General features: G+C 42.2%; 1 protein-coding gene across 2 annotated transcripts in view; it reads right to left on the bottom strand.

Annotated features, from left to right (window-relative positions):
- UBE2U (ubiquitin conjugating enzyme E2 U) overlaps nucleotides 1–14,722 on the bottom strand; it is a 357,359-nt gene that overhangs the window by 81,771 nt on the left and 260,866 nt on the right. For both annotated transcript variants that reach the window (XM_078669184.1, XM_078669191.1), the window contains exon 7: nucleotides 13,375–13,447. In XM_078669184.1, coding sequence (XP_078525310.1) covers nucleotides 13,375–13,447 — 73 coding nt within the window. The remainder of the gene's footprint in view (nucleotides 1–13,374; nucleotides 13,448–14,722) is intronic.

The following is a 14,722-nucleotide window of genomic DNA, read 5'->3' on the forward strand; positions in this document are numbered from 1 at the left end:
TCTCTTGTGCCAATTTATGCCAAACAACATCATAAAACTGAGCATGTGATGTAGTAATCTAGTAAAGTGGGCTTCTATGCATGCAATGTTAAAGAACTGTGGGGCCTCAGAAGCCTAGGCCTTATGAGCCTGACACTGCTGTACTGTACTCAGAGCGTGTTACCAAATAGCCATGTTTATATGCGCACTCCGTAGGAGGTGGAACGATACACCAAACAGAATGAGATGAGAGAGTGATACTCCTCAGGGCGGAGGTAAAGTGCAAGCATTTGCATATTTTAAAGCACTAGTAACATTAGGTCAGTGGACCTAAGCCTAGAAAATTCGTACAATGCCTTAGTGCAATGTGTCAAGATAATTTGTGTCAATGTAGCAGTCAATATGAAAGATTTTCGTATCACAAAATAAACATAAAACAAAAGGTAAGGTAATGTGTATTTAATAGAGAAAAACAAACACAGGGTGTTCAGTATTACCCCCAATCAACAGAGGGAAAACAAAGGAATGCAGTGGGATTAGACTATAGTAAGAGTGCATCTAAGACTGCTGAATCTAATAGTTATATTGTCTCACAGTAAGGAGTTTAGTGAGAGGAAACTAAGGGAAATATTCTTTATCAGAAAGATACATTTGGGAAAGTAATGTATCTTCCTTTACAATGACACAGTGAAGCCAAGTTTCATCATGTGTACACACATTTGGAATTCTTCTTTTATAGGTTGCTATCATTAACAATGTTGCAGTCAGCCCCCTTCACCTGGAGAAGGCAGCTCAGAAAGTCCATGCTCATAAAAACATCACTTGTTCTGTCCTACTGCTACAACTGCTTGTCTTGAAAGGAGGAGGCAAACGAAAAAATAAAAGCAAATGTGGTGACTAATATACAACTTTCATTTTAGTCTCCCAATAAATGGTGAAAGTTACTGCAGTGCACACAGGGAAATGGTTGTACTGCCAGAGACGGGCCTAAGGTTACAACCATGTGATTCTAAATAACTGCAAGTAAATTCAGCATCTCTGCATGGTTATCGTGGCCACTTGGTCAATAGGGATGAGCTTGTACTCCTAAAGGGGCCCATTGCTGGCACATTTGTTAGGCCCTAGCAGCCTTTCAGGAGCACCATGGGCAATAATAGATGGTGCAGTGGATGGAAGAGTGTCAAAGAGATGGCGGTGGCAGCAATGATTATGGAAAGGATGGATAATTTTATAAGTTACCTGGGCTTGCACAGATTGTCAGACTAATAGCTTGCATACCTGTATAACAAAAAAGCATTTTTGTGCTGTGTATTTTTATTTGAGAAGTAGGTGGGGTGATGCTCTTGCTTTGCTTTAGAGCTTTTTACAAACTTTGGGTGAAGACGTTTCTAAAAAAATATTTTTCTAAAAGTATGGCTGTGCTGTCAGGGACATATACCCCTGCAACACAGAGGCCCCTCTCCGCAGGGGAGACCTCGGCTCTGCCCAAGGCTTTTATATGCCTGGTAGATACAATCCTAGGTAAAACTCTATGGGGTCTCTAGACAAAATGTCTAGGGGCCCTGTTATTTTGCATTCAGCCACTGTTTCGCATTGGTGGCTACATGTAGACACCCATGGCTTACCTAAAGGATTTCTGGGCCACAAACACAATACTCTCCCCAATCCAGATCTTGGCAATAAATAGGAAATAGAGCACTTATGATTTAAAAAAGGAAGTTCATATTCTTTTCGCAATTACATATCCCTAGCAAACATTACATACAGTTATACATAAACCTTAATTTAGATTGTAAGTTATACAGTTTACAATTTCCTTCATTTTTCAAACCATGCTTCTGGTAGGATGAACAATTCATTGAGATGGTTTACAATTGTCACCTGGTCATCAATTAATTCTCAAAAGTGAATAGTCACATAATTATGTAGAGATTGCAGGTTCCAAATAGTCACAGCCCAAAATGTTTGCATCATACAAGTAATCGAAAGTTGGCATTATTTCAGTCATTTAAGGCTTATATAAACCCAAGTTTTGCTAAAGTTAATTTCAACCCTGAAGACAGTTTAGTTTGCATTCAACATTATCTTGCTAATTCATGCAAACTGATCATTAGTATTAACAAATTGAATAGCATTTATTTTTGGGCCTAGCCCTTTTACCAGGTTTATCCACTGACGTTTTGCCCTTTGCCTCCTATTTTTTTCGGACTTATTTATGTTGGCTTTAGGACTCTGGGCACTTTACCACTGCTAATCAGTGCTAAAGTGCATATTCTCTCTGTATATATTGTGATTATGATTGGTTCTCCATGATTGGCATAATTGGTTTACTGGTAAGTTAGTCCCTAGTAAAGTACACTGTGCATGGTCACGGCCTGTAAATCAAATGCTGCTAGTGGGCTTGCTGCATTGGTTGTGCCACCCACATGAGGAGCGCTGTAAACGTGTCTCAGGCCTGCCATTGCAGTGTCTGTATGTGCAGTTTAAACTACAATGTCAAACTGTCAACTGCAACCACTTGCAAGTCCATAACCTTCCCTTTTACTACATGTAAGACACCCCTAAGGAAGGCCCAAGATAGCCCAATGGGCAGGGTGCAGTGTATGTGAAAGGTAGGACATGCACTGGTGTGTTTTACATGTCCTGACAGTGAAATACTCCCAATTTCATTTTTCAGTATTGAAAGGCCTGCCTTTCTCATAGGTTATTCTTGGAGCTGCATTGTAACATTTTACAAGTCAAGTGTAGCTTTCAATAGGGAAGATATAGAGATTTGGAGTTTGGGTCTGAGGTTCCGTGATTTCGAACCAGACTCCATTTTGTTTGAGTTGTTCGTGACGCCATTTTTGTGTTGCCCTCACGTAGGCCGTGGAGGTAACCGAACGAACAAAGTTGCATGGGCCTCATTGTTCATGTATGCATTAACAGGCCCTTTTCTGACTTGTGAGTGAACTGCAAGACGGTGTGGCGCCGCGGCCAGGGCGACTGACGCTGGAATCTGGGGACCACGGTTCGATCCCCGGCTCCGGCGGCAGGTTAGCCCTGCACCATGTGACTCTGGGCAATAGCTCGCTTAATCTTCCCGACGGCCCCCAGCGCCTAGAGACCCTTACGGGTGATTGTGCGCTTTACAAATGTGGACTTTACCTGAAACTGACCCTTTCACGAAGCCAATTTCTCTGGCTGATCGTTGTCTAAAATTACCAATCAATGTTCAGGATATCGTTAACTTTTAGTTTCTTGCACATATCTTATCCTACTCAACATCTGAATTGTTTCTTTCCTTACGACTTTTCATTACATGGGTAGTGCTTTCAATTATGGGTTTGTCCGGCTTGTGGAAATTGAATTTGGGACAGTCCTAATAATTAACTTTTGGGTTGGGTTACTGTAAATTGGGTTTTTGTTAATGTGATACTCAGTTAGAAAATGTGTCCTATTGGTCAGAATTTTGCGCAGTGGGTGTACATTTGTAATGAGAATATGGTGTATAAAAAGTGATGTCTTGCTCTACGAAAATTGAGCAGTTTCCTGAGTTGTACACCGTGTTGTATTGCTGGGATTACTGTTACTAGCTGCAGCTAATAAATTTGATCTTTGACGCCATCCAGAAGTATTCCGTGTCTCTGTATTCCACGACAGGAGAATCCGAAAACTTTGGGTGTGTCCCTGGCACCGCTGGGTTCTAAGAAAACCCGTTTCTTCAGTTGGCGCCCTACGTTGGGCGCCAACTGAAGAACCGGGTTTTCCTAGAACCCAGCGGTTTATTGAGTGACTCAACATATCCAAATGGGAGAATAAATGATGTTGAGTACGTCTGTGCGTTGCATTGTCCGTTTGCATTTGACCACATAGATTGTTCATAGCCTCTGTAATTGAGTCTACTTCTGCCTCCAGAGCCTTGTGGAAATCTTCACTAGTTGCTGCTACATGTTGGAAACCTGTTGTGATGCTTTTTTGTAATAATGCACAATTTGCTTGTGTTGTTGGTGCTACACCTTCAGCAATGAGGCTTCAAGGCCACCACACAAGCCCATAGCTTGTGTGGACCTTCACCTGTGATGAGACTGCCTGGTGACACTCGTCGTCGGACATGTAGCCCCCTGTGCAGTAGTCTGCACCTCAATTCAGGTTCTTCTGGTACATTTGAACTCCCTACATCATTCACTTCCTCAATGGGCAGTGTCTGACCATGTTCAGGACTGCTACTTTGACTCTGGGGTGATGTATGTGTGGTATAGACACATTGCCTTCTTGACTGGACTTGTGTGTGTCTTCCTGGCCCTCCCCTTCGGACTTATGTTCTGTTGATGCTAGAACATCAGTATAGAGATGCAATATGTAAATACATGTTATGTTCAGTTTTGTTTGTATACTTTACAGTATGATAGGCTTGGTTTGTGCTGTAGGTTTTCATAATGGAGTACTATATATCCCATAATGCACTACTAAGGTAGGCTTAACACTTACAGTGGTGCTTTTCTTATATTATATTGTAGGTAAACATTTCCCAGCCTAAATGGTTACAATGTTACCTCACACATTACTGCAGACATGTTATTGTGACACTGTAAACGTATCACTCTTATCTTTTGAAGTTGAAGGAGCTTCTGAGATGTCAATATTGCTGAGTCCAGACACGGTTTCTGGCTCAGGGAGGACTCAATAATTTCCTCCAGAGGAGCTGGTGATGGCTGGGCTGGAGGTCCTCCTCCTGTTGCCTGGGCCTCAGTTCTACGGGCTGCCATCTTTTCTTTTGTCTTGGCTTGGAGCTTATACCACCTTTTATGGATCTCTGAGTGACCCCCTCAGAGTTGATGCGTTCCTGGATTTTCAGCCAGATTTTCTTCTTCTATGCCTGTGGCACAGAGAGGAGTGTTTTCCAAAACAAGTCATCATGGTTTACAACTCTTTTTCAAAGAATTATAAGTCTATCTTCCTCCCTTCAAGGTCCTTCTCCTTATCAGGATTCTTACTGGACATTTTTCTGCTTTCCAGAGGTGGATGGCTTTGACTGCTGCAGATCCCAATTGGATTATGTTGGCTATCACCTGTCTCAAGGCTCTCCATTATTCTTATAGGCCTGCTGCTGCTCTACTTCCTATTTGTGATGTCATCACTCACTGCCAGGTAAAAATTGGTATCTGTGACTCGATTCACTATTTATGAAATCACTATTTGCAATTCCATAATTAGCAATTGTGACTCGCACCGAATCGGTAATGGCTAGAGACTCATATCTATACATACCAAATACCGATTCTTAAATTGCGATTTGGTAAGAATCGCAATTTACGAATCGATATTCATTTGCTTCATACATCTAGCCCTTTATTCTTCAATGGAAGAATAAATAGTTTAATAAATAATTTGGCTTCATAATTCTTAATGGAAACTGTGCATGATATATTGTATAAGTGACTTCCAAAAGAGGGCAATAATAGGATAATAGTATCTGACTTGGTCATGTTCTTCTAACTATACTGAATTAATGTTTTTAGAAATTGGATACGGAAATGACTAACAGCAAATTGACTTAATGTCCTAATAGATTTAAATGTATCTCTCATTGATCCAACTATTTATGCAAAAGTATTAGGTGGTCTCCTTTGATTCATTTAACAAATCCATAAGTGGGTAACCTGTGTTGAGGCGTGCACCTAATCAACAGGGCGGTGCCAAAGTTCCCTTTCACCATCATCTCATGAACTAATTTTTATACAATACTTAAACAGGAACCTTGTAAACTATCCAGGTTTCTAAGAAACATATTTAAGAAAGCAGTACAACTTTTCAAGACTCAGCAAAGAGCTCAGTCATATGCTCAACATTGTGCCCCTGCAACTCGACGTAAAACATATTGAAGACCTGGCATCAATTTGAACATCGTTTCATTCTTCTAAAATCTCTGTAAAGGCCGCTCACAGTGGCTACGCTCCTTGTAACCTCATAGCGCACCGCTCTAAATGCCGGCCAGAGTAGCGCTGCTCCCTGTACCGATTATGATGGCGCTACTCCCAATGGCAATACCAACTATGCCCCTTCCCGCAACTCAGCTCGGGCTGCTCCTTGTAACCCCCCTTCCTTCGCTTCATCCCAGGAGTCTGCATGGCAAAGGAAAGGAAGTATTCTCACTCCATGCACATGCTGGAGAAGGTTTAACATATGTCGTGTGAGGAAAGGCCAGCAGTTGTATATTCAGCCCTACCACAGTCTTGCACAGCCTTTAAGTGATGAGAATGCAGATATTCGCTCATCATTTGGTCAGAGTGAAATAGGGAAGCAAGCCTGTCCACTGTGGAAACAGGCCATTTGAGGTCTAACAAATGAGTCTTCTTTAACTCTGCTGGTTCTCTCTGTTGTCTTCATCAGGTCTAGTGATAACTGCGTCCCTTGTATTACTCATATCAATATGGCTGCCAATCATATTCACTTCCTGTCTGAATCATATACTTTGGAGCAAGTATAACTTGCTATCTTTTTTACCTAGATTTTGTTTTGGTCAAATGTTCAGCTCCAAGCTCCTTAATTGACTCCTGGACTCCAGATTCATTTGCTTGGACTGTTCTTTGCCCACATCTTGGGAGAGACAGGTGCCTTGTACTTTTCTTCAGCGACTTCCTTCATTTGCCATCATGAATGGCCAGATTTTCTAGGGAGTTTTTTGCGATATTTTCCTCCTTTTGGAACGGGTCTAGAAGGCAAAGGTCACCTTCATACCTGAACTGTGCAAGCTGACATTGTCAGGCATTTAAAACTTCATCGAGTCCTTGAAATCTTGGCTATTAGATCTGTTTTTCAATAAGGGGTTAAAATGTGTAAATTACTAAGACATTTCGGTGAGAGTTCATCATAGCAGTAGGTGTGGCCCAAAATACATCCTTCTAGAAGTACTGGGGTGTTCCAGATAAAAAAAATCCAAGAAATACTGCTGATGTAATACCTTACACTGTATGTAGTTTCCAGCTTTGCTTTATGGTTAAAAAAGTAAATATATAAATGTCAATGTTGAATTAATATATATCACTTCATGCCACAGTGTTGCAGCTTCTTTGTAGCATTAAATAACCAATGTTTCTTAGAACCACCACAATGATACTCGTGTTATTCATCTTAGAAGAATGAAATGCCATGTTTGCCTTATTACAATGTAACCCAGTAAACGCAGAGCTATGCACGTATACATATATCTACTGATTGTACTAACTTTTATTGATCCTCGTGGGATCCAAGTGAGCAACTATTTGGAATGGGTCATAAATAAAAGCCTCTCCTGGGGCACAGGCCACGAACTCCTTTTCGGTGCTCTTGTTGTGATTGTTATTTAGCATTTGAATAGTACACAAGGGTGTACATATGTATGCACGGCAAAGTGGGGGGTAGTCAGGATAGGGCACACCAGTACAGTTCAGGTAAATGGTAGTTCCTGTTCAGGTAGGCTGGTAAATGGAATCTTCCGATTCTAGGTCTGCCTTGTCCATAAACATTATCCTATGAGAAAAATCTCTAGTCTCACCTGGTCTACCTACTGTACTGTCTTCCACAGCAATGCAGACCAGCTCCGTGTGTGCTCCTGCACTTTGAATACTGTACATGCAGATACATAGCTACATTGATTTTGGGGTTATAGCAAGGCTGACACCCTTACAGTATCTACCTATTGTTGCTACAAAGCCATACTGAGCAGTGGTGGCTCCTACGTAGGAGAGCTTCAGCTTCACACTACCATTTCTTAGTCAAATGAGTTTAGTATAGGGTCTTATGATACTTATGGAGCAGCGTGTTATACATATTTATGTGTTTGTTATAATCAAATCTATCACATGATTTCGCAATGTAAATCAGTAATGCACTGTTGGCAGGGCCCATGCGACTCACCACGCATGTACAGGGTACACTGTTGTTAAGACTTCTTGATACCTTTTGAAGATTTTGAAGACTCATGGGACCTTCCGATCCCTTTTAAAGGGCATTAGTCTGTAAGCTGCACTTTTCAGTGCATCCTGGGTGCTGGATTAAAAAGCCCCAAGGAGCACTGAAACCACTGGCCTAACAATGGTTGCATATGAAGGATTAGACCAGTCACAAAACTAGGGGGCAGGACTACAGCACTGAGGTGGAGGGTGGGGATGGTGCACAGATGTGGTCCCAATGCCAACAGTAGCACACAAGCTTCTACTCAAGTGTACGCCATTTACTATGCACTGCATGATATTCTGGCGCCATGAGGTCAGTGTTGGGGCGATGGCCCTACGGCCAGTGGCACACAATAAAGACGTGACACAGGGAGGTGGGTGAACATGTATACTTTATGGAATGTCCCCACCCATTAATCCACCCTGTCCCAACAGGGGTCATATTGAACAAGTTACTTACCTTTGGTAACGCATTATCTGGTAGAGACTCTATCTAGCTGCAGATTCCTTACCTTTGAATTTCGCAGGTGTCAGGCTGGATCCTTTTCCTGAGCAGTAAATCTTGCATGCGGCGTCGGGTGGCTCCATTCGGCTTTGCATGGCAACCTTCGACAGCGTCAGTTATGATGTTGTGGTGCCTATATAGACACCACCCAGGCACACGGACGTCAGTACTTTTAGTTTTTTCTATGCCAGATAATAATTTATGCCATTTTCTCTTCGTTTTCATCTCTAAACGTGAAGGTGCTTGCCAGTTCTTTCAGTTGCATATAGTATGTGTCAATAGATTTGTCTGTTTCTTGCCTGGCTTGCTGCTGCACAAATCTCTCATAATGTGAATTGGCCTTGGGCTCAAAGTGCACATTAAGCACTGCCATGATCATGCTGTAGTTGGAGGTGGCCTGCTTCATGCAAGGTTTGTGACAGTTCTTCACACATCGGCCCCTTCTAGGTGGAGGAGTAGAGGTGCTTCTTATCCTGATCTACGTTGGTGGCCGACAAGTACTGATTCAGTTGCTCCACCTACAGTTTCCACTTTAGGGTCCTGTGTTGAATGTGGGCATGAGATGATCAAAGGTTTTAGGACAGGGATATGTGCCATGATTCTGAATGTGATTACGCTTCTTTTATTATTATATTATCTGCTACCTGGTTTGCTCAGCTACCATGTGCTTCCCTTGGTCCCAGCCACTAACTATATGGTTGTGGGAGTCACTTTTCTCCTTTTCTAAAAGGATGTGCACTGGACAGTTCAATCCCCTCCTTTTCACGGTGGTAAAAGTACATGGGATTTCAACCCTTTTCCTGCTATTTAAATGGTGTGCTTCACATACAACTTATTCAGTCATGTGGTTCAGGTGCCTTTTATAAGTCAAATACAGGCACAGCACTGGGAGAGGCACTTGTTGTGTGGCGTGTTAGGCACCGAGTGAATTTTCCCTATTTATGCCCTTATATAGTAGCCCATGCAGACCAAATACAGGCATGGCTACTTCCACCCGTACCAAACGTCACAACGATTTCTTGGAAAATCGGCTTAAGCAGTTAGGCAACTTCCCCTTGCTTGAATATTGATTTGTCCAAGAACTCATGTGCTTTGCAAAGAACAACTATTCCCTAGGGGTTCTTTCCTGATGTTATTATGACCGACTTTACGCAAACTATGGCATTCCTAGACACCTTCAAGGTATAAATATACCTTCACTTGCTCTAGCAAGACACGGTGGTTCGAAGCAGTTCGACTGTCTACTTGCCAGATGCAGCTTGCTACAGCAAGTGCCGAAAGAAGCCGACCCTCCAGCTAACGCACTGATCAAGAGGCTGCCTTTCTCTTGCTGAGAATCCAGCTCGGTGTTTCCAAGCTCCCCTTGCGGGATGTTGGGAAATCGAGTCTTGAGACAGAGATACCAGACCTCCTTCATTCTAACTAAGGTATGGAGCTGATTAGAACCTAGAGAAATCTTGGATAGATTATTGGCAAAGAAAACTAAAAACTATGCTACACAATACTTACTTCTTCCAGCGTACTAGACTTAGGTTAGGTACATTGGGGTAGGCGTATTGTAGGAGCACCAGTTGAGTATTTTAGCCATTGTTATATATGTATGTATTTTTATATGGCATAGAAACCATAAAATGCTCTTACAGTATTATTTTATAATATTGTTCTCGCTGTACGCATTATACTTTGCAGTCTGCTTAACAATTGTAGCAGTTCCCTTCTCTTGCATGAGAAAGAAGACTGTTCAATAAACACTTTTTATTGAAAACGCCCGTCTCTTTATTTCTCTGCAACTCTGTAGAAACGAAGCATGCACGATTGACTGAAATACTTATCTATTGTTTCCGTGACTCAGAGATATATTTCTTATTCTTGGGAAACAATGTTGTCATGTTTATGCGGTTGTCAGAAAGTAATCCCTTCTTATGAATTCGAGAAAGTTTCTAGTGACCTCTGAGTTAGCAGGCACTCACTATTAAGTTTCGCATATTCGATAGAGACCTAGTCGACCTCAGTCCTACGTCTAATCTATAGGATATATTATTCCAACGGCGCAGAACCTATTGGGAATATAGGAACTACACTACACACTCTCACCATTCTTCTTCTAGAATCTGCCTGCTGCGGTGGCAGCCTGTACCGTTGTTTATCCAGGCATGGAACTCTGTCCAGGATGTGTGGTATTTGCTCTTCAAGCGTCCTCACCTCGATGGCACCACTCCCAGTCTGACTTCGCTGGCATGCTCACCGTAAATCAGGAATCAGACTGGGCTGCAACTGCTGAGTTACAGGAGTGCTGGGCCCTGATCTGCTACTTTAACGGCTAGAGAGGCGGACCTCGAAGTTGGGTCCGAGCCTTTGCAGGGAATCTGAACATCCTGTTATTCAGGGCAAATCACATCACTTAGTCTCCCCGTCGTTAACAAAATGAAGGTGTCCATCTGTAATTCAACTGGTGCTCATGTAAAGCGCTCTGATACCTTTGGGTCGAGTTCACGGATTATACAAAACTCCCCACTCCAAAAAATGTTGTGTTGCAGGCTTTCAGGCCAGTGGTGCACATTAAAGAAAGCAGAGCACACTAAGATGCAATAGCAGTCGGCAGTAGGTGTTTCTGTAGGGCGGTGATGTGGACAGGGGAGGGGCAGGGTAGGGGGTTAGTAGAATTATAAGGATTTCGGAGTTTTACAGGTAAGTTAACATTTAAAAAAATAAAACGAATTTCGTTGCGCGCACTGCATCACATTTGGTGATGCAGTGCGCACAACGAAATTCGTTTTATTTATTTAAATGTTTACTTACCTGTAAAACTCCGTAATCCATACATTACTACCCCCCACCATGCCCCTCCCCACTTCACCGCCCTACAGAAACACCTACTGCCAACCGCTACTGCTGAGATGGGTGAACACATATAGTTAATTAAAGTCGCTACCAGTTAACCCCACCTCGCCCGACAGAGGTCATATTATTCCATTATTCCATTTCTGATGCCAAGGCCCATACAATTCCCACTGACCTCTAAAAGGGGTGAGCTGGAGGATTTTTGATGGTTGAGCCCACCCTGACCTTTAGGAGTCAGGGTGAACCAGATGATGAAGTATGACATTATTACAGTGAATGAGGGTTATTTAAAGAAAAGGAACCCTTTCCTTCCCCACTTTTAGCAAGGCGGAGCTTCACCTGATAAAATTGGTGCCCTGCAGGTTAGACTTGAAATGCAGTGGGATACTTTCTTTGTTTATTTTTTGTTGGATTTTCTGAGAAGTCCAGAACCAGATTGAGCAATCATTCAATACAATAAATGGCACTTGATTGTGGTGTGCTATACCCCTACACTATAGGAGATTTTACAGTGGGGTCCCTCTTAGCACTGAGAGCAAAAGATTAATGTGATTACTCTGCAACTGACGGCTGAACCATGGTGTCCAGCTGTGCTCTCTTAGTGGGTTTTTGTTGCTGTTCATCGAAGAACAATCTCTACCAACGGGGCAAATGAACACAATCTTGCGAGAACTACAACCATTTGCAATAATAAACTGCGTTACGTGCTGTACTTCGTTTTTCCTGGTGAGTTGCCCAATGTTGTGCTCTTAGGATCAGTAATTGAAATCATACTTTATTTTGAAATGTATTAAAAAAAGACATATGAGACCAGCATATTAATTGATTAAGTGAAAATATAAAGAATGCCCACTGAAACCATAGTCTAAAGGTCCTAAAACAATAATTTTGAGAGAATCATCCTTACATTTCTGAAATGAACTTTCCAAATCCAATTTTTTTGTCATATGCAACAGCCATAATCTGTTCAACAAGCAGGAGTAGATGTGCATTGAAAAGGGAGGAATTACCATGTTTTAGTAATGCCCATCAAAAAAGAATGACATCCACTAGAGCATGATACCGCTCACTTAACTTGTCTGTCAATTGACCAATTATGATGGGATCAAATATTCCTAATGCAGCACAGAGATGGCACAGTATGATAGTGCACATCCCAATTCCATCAGCTAAGTGAAAGAGTCCATCCACCAGCACAGTTAGGATGGAGTACTCTTCGTACTCACCATTAATCAGTCTTGGATAGATAAAAGGAGCTGGTACACCTCAATATTATCCTGAAATGTGCTAGCAATTATCTTTTCAAGCAGTGCGGCTGGCTATGGAAAATTATAGCTGGGGCAAAAATTGCCAGAATCACCAGGGTCAAGGGGCGACTTTTTTAAGAGAGAGAAATTGATGACACAATTGTTCAATGCAATCCTTCCTAAGCCATTGCATCATGTGCTGCGGTCTCAGAAAGAGAAGAGTAGATGTGTCTGGGCAGGCCAGAACCACAAATGCTCTTAACAGAGGCAATAGTATCAGCTGCAAAAGTCAATTCCGAATTTTGAGATGAGAATTTACTAGTGAGGATGACCATCTCCTGCCTTCAAAGAGGAATCATTGATTGTCCTTACTAAACCTTAGAATTGTCTAGTGTTAATGGGACATTCTCTCCCCTTCCAGGTTATTTCCCACGCACACTGGGTATCTTTGTGTCCAAGCTCCTTATTATTTAACGTTCTAACCACTTCACTGCTTTCGCAGCCTCCTTCCCCAGTACCAAGCACCTTGCCAGTTTCTCTGCCTCTATTCTCCATCCCAAGTAGTGTCCTTTTTCCTAAATTCCTATCCCTATCCCAAATACTATTCCTTATTGCCCCACACAATATTGTCTATTTTAAAGTAACATTCTAAAAGAAAACCAATGGTATTTTTCACTCCCTCTATTTGACGCCAACTAGATTTCTAATATAGCCAACAAAATACTTAAATTAGTCACTGTGTCACAGGGTGACCTAATGAGAATGTGCTCAAGTGGTCCTAAGGAGCTCAAATTATGTGATAATGTATTGTCCTCTGTACCTGGCATTTGAGTTATTAAACTCAATGTTATTCATTTAAAATACATTTACATTTACCATCCATTACCTTTCATGGGTCTGAGGTGCACTCTCCGGTAGCGGGATCCTGTTCACTTTACCGTGTTCTTCAATAACACCAGCTGAAACATAAGAATTAAAATATATTATTAAATACACTTCTCTGATGCAGAATTGTTCCCTTACTCCTGTCTGCACTCTATAGACATATACCAAAAGGGAGTCACCGTTCCTAAGTAGAGAGAGAAAGAGGGGAAGTAAGAGGTACTCTCGTTGTGTGCTACTCTAATTTTGAGGGGCAGTGTGTCCTCATCTTGATGCCCTCTCACAGCCCGAAGGATGTCATGCTTCATCATTGGGCTTTTGCTCCTCGTCGGGCCAGTGCTGAAATGCCCTACAGGTCCCCCGAGGGGTCTCTTTTTCGGAGATCTTTTGATGAAGCCATATGGGTGCATGGGTGTAAGTGGCAGTGAAGTCCTAGAAGGTGTATTAAAAATGGCTGGAGTCAGCATCACTTCTTCAGTCTGGTGGATTGCCTGACCAATTACCGCTTTCTGGGGATGCCCATAAATTGGCTGTCGGAGAACTCTGGGTGTAAAGTTATTCAGGATCTTCCCCTTGACTATCGCATTGCAAGACTAGATAGCAAGAATAAAGGTGATGTTGGGATAGCAATTGCACAAAGGGAGTCGTTGACGTGCCTCACTTCGCTGCTTAGCAACCCTAACTGTAAGTCTTTTCTTTTCACTAACACTATGCCCTACATTCTCCTTTTCTGGAATTCTTTTGTATAGACCCCCAGAACCATAGGCTCATTTCCATCAGGCCCTTCCAGAAGTGATTGCAGGGTTAGCCATCAATGGAGCTAACTTCACTGTACTTGACTATTTTAACCTTCATGTGAATGACCCGAAAGATAGTGCCTCTATAACCCTCTTACAATATATGGTCTCATTACTGTTAATACAGCTGGTGGAGGGTCCTACCCATCACAAGGCCCAAACCATTGTCCTTGTTTTAGTAATATTTGTACTCTTCAGATCCAAACCCCATTGCCCCTAACTTGTTCGGACCTTTTTACGATAGCTTTCACCTTCATGACGCCTTCCTCACCCATCTTCCTTCCCTCGGTTTAGAGGGCTGGATCGCGCCTGGCCTAAACTTATTGTGGATGACCGGCTAGAGGTCATGGAAACTTTAAAATCCATTCTCATAGATATAGATCGTGTAGCATGGGCCACTCACCAGTTAAGTGAGTGGATTACTGAATCACTGGACAGAGTTCTACCAGTTAGGTGGCGGAAAGATGGCCATTTGGCCCATAACTCTTCATGGTTTAATGCCCACCTACTTTCTTGCAGAAGTAGTGTAAACGTATGGAGAGAAAATGGAGAAGG

This window comes from Lissotriton helveticus, chromosome 1_2 (assembly GCF_964261635.1).
Source record: "Lissotriton helveticus chromosome 1_2, aLisHel1.1, whole genome shotgun sequence".
NCBI lineage: Eukaryota > Metazoa > Chordata > Amphibia > Caudata > Salamandridae > Lissotriton > Lissotriton helveticus.